Source organism: Topomyia yanbarensis, chromosome 3, assembly GCF_030247195.1.
Source record: "Topomyia yanbarensis strain Yona2022 chromosome 3, ASM3024719v1, whole genome shotgun sequence".
NCBI classification, from domain to species: domain Eukaryota; kingdom Metazoa; phylum Arthropoda; class Insecta; order Diptera; family Culicidae; genus Topomyia; species Topomyia yanbarensis.
Genome location: NC_080672.1, coordinates 140,436,720 through 140,450,285, shown reverse-complemented (window position 1 = coordinate 140,450,285; position 13,566 = coordinate 140,436,720). Strand labels below are relative to the sequence as shown.

General features: G+C 38.1%; 3 protein-coding genes and 1 long non-coding RNA gene across 4 annotated transcripts; 1 reads left to right on the top strand and 3 right to left on the bottom strand.

Moving 5' to 3' along the window:
• Positions 1–908: 908 nt before the first annotated feature.
• On the bottom strand, positions 909–1,868 carry LOC131687249 (uncharacterized). The gene has a single exon (XM_058971322.1). The coding sequence runs from the start codon at positions 1,866–1,868 to the stop codon at positions 909–911; it is 960 nt and encodes a 319-aa protein (XP_058827305.1).
• A 3,291-nt stretch (positions 1,869–5,159) lies between these two features.
• LOC131691614 (uncharacterized) lies at positions 5,160–6,641 on the bottom strand. The gene is made up of 3 exons (XR_009305812.1): positions 6,018–6,641; positions 5,715–5,963; positions 5,160–5,641 (listed from the first exon to the last, which is right to left on the bottom strand). It is a non-coding gene; the product is annotated as an uncharacterized LOC131691614 (long non-coding RNA).
• Positions 6,642–8,768: 2,127 nt separating this feature from the next.
• On the top strand, positions 8,769–11,288 carry LOC131691601 (zinc finger protein 708-like). Its single transcript, XM_058978132.1, has 3 exons — positions 8,769–8,962; positions 9,102–9,152; positions 9,209–11,288. Exons 1-3 carry the CDS (start codon positions 8,855–8,857, stop codon positions 11,246–11,248), a joined length of 2,199 nt encoding a protein of 732 aa, XP_058834115.1. The 5' UTR covers positions 8,769–8,854; the 3' UTR covers positions 11,249–11,288.
• A 49-nt stretch (positions 11,289–11,337) lies between these two features.
• Positions 11,338–13,345, bottom strand: LOC131691605 (WD repeat-containing protein CG11141-like). Its single transcript, XM_058978136.1, has 2 exons — positions 12,966–13,345; positions 11,338–12,855 (listed from the first exon to the last, which is right to left on the bottom strand). The coding sequence occupies exons 1-2, from the start codon at positions 13,161–13,163 to the stop codon at positions 11,593–11,595; spliced, it is 1,461 nt and encodes a 486-aa protein (XP_058834119.1). The 5' UTR covers positions 13,164–13,345; the 3' UTR covers positions 11,338–11,592.
• Positions 13,346–13,566: the final 221 nt, after the last annotated feature.

The following is a 13,566-nucleotide window of genomic DNA, read 5'->3' as shown; positions in this document are numbered from 1 at the left end:
GGAAAACAAATCGGCAACTTCAGCTGCCAAACACTTAGAAACGATCGAAGCATTTTTCCGTTAATATCACTTTTCTGACTCAAATTGTTGTAGGTATTTTATTGCTTCCGTCCAATTGGTCAGTTTATTGGTTTTATCGCACATTTTTCGGATATTATTATAGAAAATAACTAACCCGATAAGAGGGAAGTTATTTTCCAAAGCACGAAATGGAAATTTCAATTGTAATTCTTCTGAGAACGATTTTGTGGTCCTAATAAGGACCGTTTGTTGTGAATATCATTTCGCCGTTTCCCGCTCGGCATGATGATTATTCGCTTGGCATGGATAGCGCACAGATTGGTATTTTCCAACAAACTAACCAGGCAGGCCTCGCTGGCTTCTTAAAGGGCCATTACGGCTGAGCTCCGGAAGAGTAGGTTTTGAAATTCTGTGCAATCTCACGGACCAGGCACTGGAAGAGCAGCTTGCGAATTAGTAACTCTGTCCACTTCTGAGAGCAATGAATTTCACGCAGGGCGACGACTGTTCTTGGTTGGCAGCGATAAGGCAGTAGCTATGATTTGGTTGGTGGTCAAAATGCAGCTTCTCGTTGAGCAGCACACGTACGTGTGTTCTGCTCTGTGGCTTACACACGTCTGGCTTTAAGAAAAACTGTGACACCCATATTTATAGGTTTTAGCATTAATGTTGATTCGCATTAAAAGTAGTTTTTGAACTTTTTAAACAAGTTTTACATAGCAAACAAGGTATCAATAGCAAGCGTTGAACGTTTTCCTTTCGATTTATGAAACAAAATTAGTAATTCCTTTAGTAGGAGAAAAGTTATTAGAGTTCAAAGTGTACGTAACGCATCCGTTTTGAAAATTTTGAAATGACACCCAGTATAGTAAAGAAAGACGTAAGTCCTACGTCAAAAAGATAGGCCACTCTTCTGGATTCCCAGTGAATATGGGCAGGTCTCTTGCAACTACCTGGCGAGCCGCAAGCTGATTGCGGGTCAGGCCACAGTTCAACCGGTTGCTGTGCGTATCTTTCGTCTGACGGGTTCTTGGGACAATTTTGGGCGTCGAACGTTGTATTGGGTTAAAGTGCTGACTGTTGGCCCGTGAATTATCCACCGCTTCCTCCTCCGACGAACTACTGATGCTCTCTTCCGCATCTTCAGTACCGGGGTACTCATCGCTTGAGTCCGTACCATCTTCTTTGTGTTGTTCCCGCAGCCAATCCTTCACCTTGGAGTCACCATCAACGGAATCGCTATCGTTATCCACACCCTCTTCAATTTCCGCGAGCTGTTGAAGTACACTATACTGCCTGTCGATCAACTTCTTCTTGTCTTCCAGTAGCGTCCGCTCTGCTTCCAGCTTGCGTAACTGCAATTCTAGTTCAATCCTAGAAGATTTCCTTGACGTCGCCGATTTTACTGATTGGACCTTGGGAAATTTCTTCTTCTCCGATACTTTTACCTTCGATACCCGTTTCTTCGGAACCTTCTTACAAATTACGCACCGCCACGGTTTCTTCTCTATCTGATCATCGACACCGACGCATTCATAATGGTGCCATCCATCACAGCCATCGCACTGTACCATACGGCTGTTGTCTGCCGATCTGCACGTTCTACAACTATGACCCGCCGTTTCTGGTACCTTTTCACGGGAGCCTAGAACGTTTTGCTCACGTGCTCGCGACGTTTTGCTTTTGACGGAGGGTACCTTTTTATTACCGTTGGGTTTGAGATGGAGTTCTTTATTTGGTTTCTCTTTGTGGTGGTCCAGAGGGGGGTCTTCTTGCGCGATTGAATTATTTGCTGAGCTCTTACCTTTGTCGGCATTGGTGCCTACAGCTGTGCCCGGATCTGACATCCTTCCTCGGTAAACGATTTTAAAGATTTGTTATTTGCGTATCGCGATAACAAGAAAGACTGTAGAAATAATTTTCCGAATCCGTAGCGACCTTTATTCGTGCGAAGTTTTGTCGCTTTAAAATCCTGCATGTTCATATAAATTTAGATATAATGCATGTTTAGGTTAGGTTATGTAAATTTAGATTCTTACGTTTAGTGCATATACGTGTCTTTCGCTCGTTCCGGCACTTGGCGAACTCTTCTTGTTCACTAAATCCTAATCACATAGTAACTTGCATGAAAATTATTATTATTTTAAGATAGAATAATTTCTCACCTTGTGTAATCCAACCGTACTAATGAATGTTCACCCTTTCCGTACTTATAGGTTAAGATTAAATAGTATCTAAACTGAATTCATGATTAATTTTAAGCAAACTAGTTTTAAGTTTTATATATACTACCTTAGATTTAAATGCTTGGAAATTCTACTAATCATACTAAATCCGTGAGAAATTTTAGAAATATATATATATAAATTTGTTAAGCACGTTTTTCTACTCGCCATCCAGCTTTAATTTCAACTCGCTATTGTAAGGTAAATGTATTGGTTGCCCCTTACTATGGTTCGCTGTCCGATATCGATCGACCGGTTTATCGACTCAGAGTGTAGCTGTTAGTGAGATGCGATTGATGCCGAGGGGCTTCGACGACAGCTTCCATACTACTAGCGAGTTAAAATATAATGAACCGATGAAAAAAGAACCATTAATTTTAATTTTAATTTTAATATATATATATATATATATATATATATATATATATATATATATATATATATATATATATATATATATATATATATATATATATATGTATATATATATATATATATATATATATATATATATATATATATATATATATATATATATATATATATATATATATATATATATATATATATATATATATATATATATATATATATATATATATATATATATATATATATATATATATATATATATATATATATATATATATATATCACCCTACACAACCAATGCGATAAACATAAGAGCATCTCTCCCTTGCTGCCAGCTAAGGTACAATTTAAAAAATCTACCTTCGTAGTTTATTCCATAATATCAATTTTCTGAACCTAACCATTTTCTTGCTGATACCATTTTTCGCTGTTCACGAATACGAGAACTGTTTCATGCTCCGAACAATAAAGACATCCCAAAGAATATTGCCCTTCTTTTCAGGGAGTTCACCAAAACAGGCGACAAATACCATCAATAATTGTATATACAGGGTGTTTGGTTCATGGTTAAGAATCTCTCGGGGGGTGATAGACTGCCATATTTGGAGAAAAAAATTGTTCTACACATACCATCAAATCTCAACCGTTACAGAGTTATTGAACTTTTTGTGTAAAAAACTTATTTGTCTTAAAATACCTCTAACTTTAAAAGTATTCTTTGTATTTTAAATGTTTCAGTTCCATTCGAAAGGTGAGAAAATTTCCTATTGAATGGTGCTCTCATATCTTTTAAGTAATTAGTTTTAATTACCTTTTAGCTGTAAAGTAGTTAAAAGTTAGTGTTTTTGAGGAGGTTTTTGCTAATTTTCTCGAAATAATGAAGTATGATTATAGCAATATCTATTATCCAAAAGTTGGATTTTTAGACGATTCATAATTTGTTCTTGGACGTCATATTTCTATCTCTTCTCTTTTCTTTGTAATTTCATTACTATACTTTTCCTGTAACCGACTTGCAAGTGCTTAAAAGACTCTAATCTAAAAAATATGCTTTATATCGTTATTTACAAGATTTCATTGGAAAGCTGAGAAAATGTCCTATCAGTGTATGTACAAATATCTTTTAGTTAAGTGTACTAAATGATTTTTTACTAACGAAATAACTCAAAATTTGTGTTTTTGGAGAGTTTTTTAATTATTCTAATTATTAATCAACCATATTTTGTTGTTACTATTGTTCATTTGATGCCCCTTAATGTTCTCTATAACTTTTTATTTGACACTTTGTCTATATCTCTTTTAATTTTGCTGCTATTTAATAGTTAACACAGCATGACCCCGCCATAAATGTAGTGGGTTCGAAATCGTTATTTTTGCATATGAAACGATGTGATAAAAACGATTTTGCGTCGAAACCAAAAGAGATAATTGAATGGAGTCAAAGAAAGAACTGTAGAACTTGCTGAGATGCATTATTTCCATGATAATAATGGTGATGTTTATTATTTACTATTTTAAGAAAATTAACGAAAATGCTAATAATAGCACTAACTTTAAACTAATTTACTTTTAAAAGAATACTAAATTCACTTAACTGAAAGGTATTAATACTTTTTCCACTGTAAAATTTTCCTGGCTTTCGAATAAAAATGAAAAAAAGTACAATAAGTGCCATAATTTTTCAATTAGAGCTGGTACTAGTGGAAATGAGATAAAAATATCCATGTTGAATAACCCAAAATCATGAAAATAAGAAAAGGTAAGTGTATCATGTCAAAGAACGAAATAAGCAGCACACCAAGACTAACAATCTGAATTTTTAAAAGGATGAGGTTAACTATTAGGATTTTCAAGAAATGAACGAAAAATCGTTCAAAATTATTTAATTTTCAATTAATTACTTTCAAAAGGCTACTTAAACCCATTAGCTGAAACTTGTGAGGACATCACTCAATGCGAAATTTTCTCACCTTTCGAATGGAACTAAAACATTTAAAATACAAAGTATACTTTTAAAGTTAGAGGTATTTTAAGACAAATAAGTTTTTTACACAAAAAGTTCAATAACTCTGTAACGGTTGAAATTTGATGGTATGTGTAGAACAATTTTTTTCTCCAAATATGGCAGTCTATCACCCCCCGAGAGATTCTTAACCATGAACCAAACACCCTGTATGTGGACACACAAACGTATGACCTATACATCGATCCCAGCAATTTGAGAATCCTTCAAAATTATGCTTTAATATGGTGTGTCTAAAAACTCCAAATTGCTAGTTAGCCTGGCTGAAGATCAGAAAACTCTGAAGTTTCATCCAATAACAAAAAAAACAAAATCCTGGTTCCGAATATCACAAATAATCAAGAAATCAGTTAAAAACCAAACGTTCGAGTATGTTTCAAAAGTGCCACTATTGTTATCGTATTATTTTTCATATATCAAGTATATAGATCATTTTTAACAGATAATCGATTATCTGTGAGAATAGTGAATATCAAACAATTTACCTGTTATGAATAAATAAAAAGATCGAAACCCACTATGGATCAATAAACAATATATTTATAATGTAATTCTCACTCTTCAAGGTTTTCGTTTCAGTAATTTTTGTGATTTAGGCTCATTTGCCAACTATTGTGCACGGTGACTCTCCGCCGTGGTCGAGCGCCGACATGTCGGTACTGACCGCAGTCTGTTGCTGCTTAATCTGATTCTAATACTGCTGCTAAATGTACGTATGTCTCTGCTGCCCTTGATCAGCCAACGTAATGCTGTACGTGATACTACAAGTGGCATTATCCTGGCTTGAGATGACCTAGATTAAGAGGACATCTGTGTGGATGTTTTCCATATCTCCACCCGAGATACTAAAGCTAATCGTGATAGTCGGTCAGGAAGCGCCGTGTGGGGCAATAAGTTCTTCGCGCCATTCTTGCCCGCCGCTTTTCCGCATGGTCGAATTCGCAGAGACCATCTTAGTCTACTCCTGTACCGAGACTTGCTTTTTAACTTTTTCGTGTCTCTAAAATGTAATTAGCATGTAATGTTTCATTAGCAGTTTACATTTGTTATCCGTGATATTACATTTAACATACCGAAAATAATAAGGTTGGTGATTTTTCGTATGAATCGAAGCATGTTCGCACGTTTCGAATAGTGGTGGTAATTTTGTTTTTCAAAAGCTGTGATAAAGTTGTATTGGTTTTGTTACCGTTGTTCCTAAACCATTCTGCTCGATTCTCTTAATTTCTGTTAGCTGCTCAACAGGATTTTGATGTTCAATAATCAATAGCATGTTATTGCTTCAAACAGCTTACGGTGATATTCGGGTGATGTGGTCATGGCTGTGGAAGTTGGCGTTACAAATTTGGTATTAAATAAATTTTGATTAGCCTTACTTGTAGGGTTGGAATTGTGTTAAATACTGAGTGTTGAAATCGCAGAATACGCATTTGATGTTTGCGCCGTATTTTGTATTCTGGATTTGCGATTACTGTAGTAGTTCAGTAGTTGATGTAAGTTTTCGGCCAAATTCGCCGACTCACTCTCGATATCCATTCCGATACTAGTCGGGCACGATAGTGTACCAGAAAATCTGGGTCCGCCAACCATTTTATTCCAAGTTTTTCATCGTTTTTACACTTTATACTTCACTTGTTTAAAATTATGGGTTTGTTTTGATGTCACAAAATTTTCACTTACGTATCGAAGGGTTGCTACGGTAACTATTTGAAATAAATAACAGACTCATCAATGTTGCTAGTTTCATGCATTTTTTAATGAAAATCAGATTTGACAGTACCAGTTACCTGAGTCACTGGGGGGTAGTCAGATTTGTGATACAGTTTTGGAATGCCAGTGTCTAGTCGTGTCGTTGGTTCAACTGAAGTGCAACAACCGATTCCTATTTAAACTGGTTCACGATCGATTGTTGCATCTGAACTGGAGCTAAACCTATTTTCATCCAGTGAAGAAATTGGCCGTAAAAATTTTGTTTTGGATGTAATACAATCCAGGCTTTCTTTTCTCATGGAATATTTTTACAATAACTTAAAGAAACTTCAGTTTATTAAATTTTATGTTTTTTTTGTAAGTATAGCGTAAATATTACCTCGTAACTTCATTACCGTTTCAGTATTCACCACTTCTGAAATGTTCTGCATGCAGGTTGCTCAAATCCACTCTTAAAATTTAAATGTATTTTACCACAAACACTACAATTCTAGCTCCAACTATTATAAATATTTGAACAAATTATTTTTAAAAAGCTGATGAACGATAACTAAACGAGCCTGTACCTACTAATGGAAAATGGCGGATGACGCTTGGAATTTTTAACTTGGCGAAAAATGGCTTTTCCATTTGGTAACTCCAAAACGGTTTCTTGTGTAATACCCAAAAAGAGAGTCAGAGTTACTCAGAGATATTATACCTGTCAACTCAATTTTTGACGTTCACGAACATCATTCAAAACTGAGTTAAAAACTACTCAGAGTCTGAGTAACTTTTTACGAGCGTGTAGGCCGTAATCATATGTTTGTCGAAAATTTTCGCTGGTTCCCGGTTAAACCATTCGGAATTCTGAATGGAGTCAGTATGGATTCCAAATCAAATGCAACAACCGATTCTGAGTCGGAATCGGTTGTTGAATTTGATTTGGAATCCATAATGACTCCATTCAGAAATCCGAACCGGTTCCGGAATGAGTTTAACTGGCACAGAGAACAGACATCCATGATCGAACAGAAATATTTAAAAAACGTGTGTGAACATTTAAATTAATATACGATAAACACTAGCGCCGCCACACCAACCTATCCCAACTATCCGCCAAATTCATTCCGGAACCGGTTCGAAATCCTGGATGGATTCAGTATGGAATCTTGCTCAAAGAAAACAGCCGGTTCCGACCCTATCGGTTGATGCATTTGAGCTGGAATTTATGTTGGAAGTCCGAATCGGTTCCGGACTAGTTTGACTGGGTAGAGGAATAACAGCTGTCAATTTTGTCGAACTCAGCCACAAAAAAAAACAGGACGACAGTAGCGCACCTGGTTTGGATATCCCAACAGGGATCTTTAATTTGGAAAAATTGTGCCAGTTTTTCATATGTATTGGTAGCGGGTGTCCTTACGAGTACACTCATATCATTCTTAAACCTTAATTATTCTTTTATGATTTTTAAATTTAAAAAAACCAAATTAAACTCAACCAGCAAACTGACAGTTGTCCTACTAAATGACGTATCTGCAAATATCTCGTTCGCCTCATTGTTAACCGGGACAGCACCCCACACAGCATGATCTGGTACTTTGTCAATCCGCTAGCAACCTGCTATCCCAAGTTTCATCTGCAAACTATGGTAGATCTGATAAGGCAACCTATAGGGTCGTGCAAGTCGCATGGGTTTGGATATGTTATTGTCCTAAAAGGAAACAAACTAAAAAATGTTTTTTTCAATAGTTTCGGGCCAAAAAATTGAAAAAGGACTGAGATATTAACTCACGGTACTAATCTGCATCAGAATATGCCTTAACCCGCACACACCTAAAGATCCCTACTACCCGGTCAAACAATTCGGAATTTGATTCGGAATCCTGAATGGAGTCATTATGGATTCCAAATCAAATGCATCAACGGATTCTGAGTCGGAACCGGTTGTTGCATTTGATTTGGAATCCATAATGACTCCATTAAGAAATACGAACCGGTTCCGGAATGAGTTTAACTGGGTACCTTCGAAACCGTTGGAGATTTAACACAAGTTGAATGCTAAAGATGGACGTCTGTTCTCTGTGCTCTTGGTTTAACTGGGACGTATCCAAACGAACATGGAATTTGACGTATACACAATAGAAATACGTCAAATTTCATGTTCGTTTGGATACGTCATGGCCTCTTGGCCACACTCTAACCCAGTTAAGCTCAGCCGGTAACGAATTGGAATTCTGGCTGGTTGCAGTTCGCATTCCGGCTCCAGTGACGCAACCGATTCTAGTTAGAATCGGTTGTGTCACTGGAGCCGGAATGCGAACTGGAACCAGCCAGAATTCCAGTTCATTTCCGGCTGAACTTTACTGGGAACTACAGTGCTCTAGGATTTTCCAGTTTTCAACTGCAACCAGAATGTATTTATAAACAACACCTTTGGTTTTTTATTCTCTTGTGCCGGAAGACAATCAAAATAAGAATACTTTTAATTCATACTACTTAGTACAAAATTATCAATAACGAAATGAATAAAAGTGAACCTATGTGCCGAATTTGTCTGTTTGAAGACAAAACCGGCTCCCGTTCACGGTTTGTCAGTATATTTAAACAGAATGAACAATTTAGCCAATTGGTAAGTTTTCATTTTTCAATAAAAACCGAAATCGAAAAGGATAGGAATGCGATCGAACCTCATCCCTTCGATAAACCAAAACAAGTAGTACTGAACGCTGATTATTTGAATTTCTTAAATTGTTTCTTGTTTCCTGTAGAATTCCGAGTTTACAACCATTGAAGCCTTATTCGATATTTGCGGAATAAAGGTAATTAGGTATCTGAATTGTTCAATATAGATGATATTGATCGATCGGTATTGCAGGTATTATTTGAAGACGTATATCCAAAAGTACTATGCGCCGCGTGCCATTTCAAGCTGGTTAAGGCATATAACCTTCGTAAGCAAGCGCAGCGCTCCCAACAAACGCTGACCAATATGCTGAATGAACAGCACCAACAAGATGCAAAGTCTGCCATACCGCTTCAAGATAAGCTGGATATGGCATGGGCGCAACCGGAATCGGACGAATTTATCGAAGAGGACTTAAATACTGACGAGGAAGCGGGACTGAATTGGAAACCTGAGGTCTTCGACGGTCAAGTGGAAGGTTCGATTGATGGACAGATTCGTTGTTGCGGTTGCGATGCGACGTTCGATAGAAAGGCACAGTTGCGAAAACATTCTTTTGAAGAGCATCGGCAATTAAGGCCAGCGGTGGTGGAAGGAAGTGAATATCAATGTAACATCTGTTATGCTCATTTTACTAGTAAGGCCTTGGTGGTGGCTCATAAGACCGGTAAAAATAATGCTCGACCACCGAAGAAGTGTGCTTTCTGCAAAGCTCTTTTTCGCACCGTACCGGAATTGGATGATCACGTGAGGGACATTCATTCGGACAACATGTTCAAATGTTGCGGTTGTGACTTGAGCACAACCAGTCGACAGAGGCTTGAAAATCATTCGAATATGCACAAGGAAGCTGATAAGAGAAAATGGAACCGCAAGCGAGTGACATTAAATAAGTACCAATGTTTCATTTGTTACGATCGGTTTAAGAATTTCGAAACATACCGTGCTCATGAACTTCTACCCTATGGTATATCTCGGAAGCAGCAATTTGAAAAAGATTTGTCTGCCACATTATCCCTATGCTGTGGTTGTAAGAAAGTTTTTGAAACAATTGGCGAGCTTAAAATTCACCAGGAGCAGGTACATAAACCGGACGCCTTCGAAGACGAGACACTTCCGATTGAATGTTCCGGTTGTTTCAAACGCTACCAAACTTCGTTCAAGTTGAAAGAGCATCTTCGTGCGTCAAAAAGTAGTCACTCTTTTGAATGCAGTAAATGCGTATCGGCCAGGCGTACACTTGAAGAGTTGTTGGAACACATGAAAATACATAAAGGGCCAAGAGGTTTTAGGTGCTGTGGGTGCTTTGAAGAATTCGATTCTCAGGAAAAACTTAAGCAACATTCTGAGGAACATGCCCGAACACCCAAAGTATATGAAGATGAGACAGAAATCGAACGTCCTTTCAAATGCCACATTTGTCACAAGAAATACAAATGTAAAGTAGATATTCGTCACCATCAACAGAACGTGTACTACGATAAGGTACATGTCTGCGACATCTGCGGCAAAGGATTTAGACATCCGCAAACATTAACCGTACATATAGCATCACATAAAGACAAATCCGAGCATAAATGTCCTGAATGTGGAAAAAAGTACAAACATGAACTGCTCGTCCGCAGCTGTCTAAGGCGGCACAAAAATCCTCGTGAGTATCGTTGTAAAATTTGTAAAGGAACCTTCAAGGCCCGAGGCAACTTAACTTCGCACATGATTTCGCACTCCGATGAACGAAAGTACGAATGCTGCATTTGTAATTTTTCCTTCAAACGCCCCGGTCACCTCAAAGATCATATGCTGATGCATACGAGCGAGCAAAGATTTCCCTGCCGATTTTGCTCACTAGTTTTGCGCTCACAATCGGAGAGGAGCACTCACGAGATTCGACACAGCGGACAATATCCGTATCAGTGCGAAATATGTGGCAAACAGCACACAAGACGTATGTTATACATCCAGCACTACGAAACGCATAAGGAAGACTCGACCAAGGTGCATGCATGTCATATGTGTACTCAACGGTACAGTCAGGACCATTTTTTGGCCAATCATCTCAAGTACGTGCATCGCATCGAATCTGCTGACCGAAGCTGGGATGCTAAGTTTCAACGACTAAATCATCGAAAAAAATCCGTCCGAACGACTTCAACAGACGTTGACAATGCAGGGGATGAAGAAATGGTTGCTGTTGAAACTACCAACGATAGTATGGTTTTGGATGACAAATAATTATGTTTTTGTTATGGTATTGAACTTTTTTCTAAATATGTGAGATGGCACGATTTTCTTTTTACTCTATTCGAAATAACTCATTCATGTTATCCTTTTACCGGCTTTCAAAGCTAAACAAAAGCACAAGAATCAAAACAAGTTTCAACTTGCAATTCACTCAAACGTGCGTAACCCGATAGCTATGCCGATTGGTTTCATTTAAGCACGATACAATAATTGCATTTCATCAGCATATACTTTAAAGCGTAATATGGTGCTCGTTTGAGCTAACAAAACATATATCAACAATATAATTACACAGAATATGAGAACTCATGTTTTTTACTATAGCGAATCGAGAATTAATGCTTCCCAGCAATTCCCTCTTCCTCACACTCCTTTGGGATTTGGCCGATCTCGACAATTGGATTGATTTTGGTTTTGTGCTTTCGTTTCATTTTCCGTCCGCTTTTGAACAGTATTGATTCGTCGTACTTTAGTTCGTTCAGTGTTTCAAACAGTTCCAGTTTTTTTAGGTGAGTTACGATGTGATGCGAACCATCAGCAGAAGGACTTTCCTCCAGTGGCTGACCGAAGTCAACAGTGTCATCCCCACTGCACTGGCTGTCGACACCGTTTGAGCAACCTGAGCTGCTGGCTATTTCTGCGAATGATTCCTGCTCGATACACTCGTCCGCTAGCACAATTTGATGGTCGCTATCGCTTGTGGCAAAAAGATCGAGATTTTTGTATAATATTGTGGTTTGACTACTGTCCGGTAGTGTGGATAGACGGATTAGAGAGCGACAACTTTCAAGAATTAGAATTTCATGCTTGCTGACTGAGATGTCGATTATTTTGCGTAGTCGAGTTAATGAGGCTACAACTTTCATTTGGTCCAAGTCCAACACAAAAAGCGCATCATTGGCTACCGACAACAAATATTTATCTTGGAATGGATATAGCGTTCCGAACGTGGTAGGAATTCGGATCGGATGCCTGCTGGGATTTAAAACGGGTATCTCATACGAGGGTGTTCGGATTAACTCTTTAAAGATCAACGTGTGTGCGACATCTCCTACCATATCTGCTACCCACAGCCGAAATCCAGATCGAGCAGAAACTACTTGAGGTTTTTTATGGTATGTGTGAAATACGGCCCCGAAGTGACTTAGTATTTTCCGGTCCTTTTTACCGATTTGTGTCACTCGCCATTTGCCGGGATCTTCCTGAACGCAAATAACCGTTCGGTAAGTTGTTGAAACCAGTAGATATTCTTTTTGCAAACTTAGCTGAATAATTTCATACTTTTCGTTAACAATTTCCCAAGACTCACAGGACTTCGACTGGTAATTGATGTTCGTCAAGACTACTGTTCCAGAGTTATCGCCGGAAAATAGCTTCATTCCATTTTTAGACCATACGAGATTGGTTAACGATGTACGATGAATTCCACCGACTGTGTACCGCTCGGTAGGTTTACTTTTCAACAGAAGTTCAAGGCAAACATCCGGGGGTGCTTCTTTGGGGATTTGAAAGATATTAATTTTTCCTTGCCGACATCCTGTTGCGACCATAAAATCCACTGTTGAAATGATCCGAACGCAAGTCAACTCACCGGAACCCTGTTCACGGAAAAAAAATCTATTTGTATATATTGACATGATGTACAGTGTAAACTAACAGATTTTCGTGCGCAATAAAATTACAAATTGATTACTTATTTAGCACTTACCTCAGCCTGTAATCTTTCGATGGCGCTGTTCTTTCGATTGCACCAAAACACTATTCCCACATTAGTCCCGAGAGCAATGAATTCTTCTACGAAGTCCACACAGGTGATGGATACGTCATGGAACAAGATACCTCGTTGTACTCTGGTTGGAAGTTTACCTACCAGACTGACAAGCGGACTCCACTCGCGCAGCTCCATAATCAGTCGGTACACTTATTATGCGCCTAATATGATTTAGATCAGACCCCAATCCGGCTCATTGCTAGCTCGCGATCAACAGACGACAACACTGATAACAAAGTTTTTTTTACTAGTGTTCCTCTGACTAAACTGTATTGATGTTTTTTTGCTTAAGTTCAAATTATTGAGACGAAACTGTCAGGTTTTTACCAAAGACGATGCTTTAAATATTTATGAAGACACGCGGCGAGAAAAGAAATATAAATTTGGCTGCATCCCAGTCAAAAAAGGCGAACGTACTCCCACACTACTTTTACAGTAAACGGCAAGTTACGGCGGATAGCCTAGAACAACGATTCAATAGCCTACCGATTGCCAGCATCTAGTTTAACCTGCCTGTCCGCCATTTCGTTTACTGGGC

Excerpts from the sequence above, each read along its gene's own strand:
- LOC131691601 (XM_058978132.1), top strand. The coding sequence starts at position 8,855 with ATGAATAAAAGTGAACCTATGTGCCGAATTTGTCTGTTTGAAGACAAA. Across the intron at positions 8,963-9,101 it reads ATGAACAATTTAGCCAATTG|AATTCCGAGTTTACAACCAT; the intron begins GTAAGTTTTCAT and ends TGTTTCCTGTAG. Across the intron at positions 9,153-9,208 it reads TCGATATTTGCGGAATAAAG|GTATTATTTGAAGACGTATA; the intron begins GTAATTAGGTAT and ends TCGGTATTGCAG.
- LOC131691605 (XM_058978136.1), bottom strand. The coding sequence starts at position 13,163 with ATGGAGCTGCGCGAGTGGAGTCCGCTTGTCAGTCTGGTAGGTAAACTT. Across the intron at positions 12,856-12,965 it reads TCGAAAGATTACAGGCTGAG|GGTTCCGGTGAGTTGACTTG; the intron begins GTAAGTGCTAAA and ends TTCCGTGAACAG.
- LOC131687249 (XM_058971322.1), bottom strand. The coding sequence starts at position 1,868 with ATGTCAGATCCGGGCACAGCTGTAGGCACCAATGCCGACAAAGGTAAG.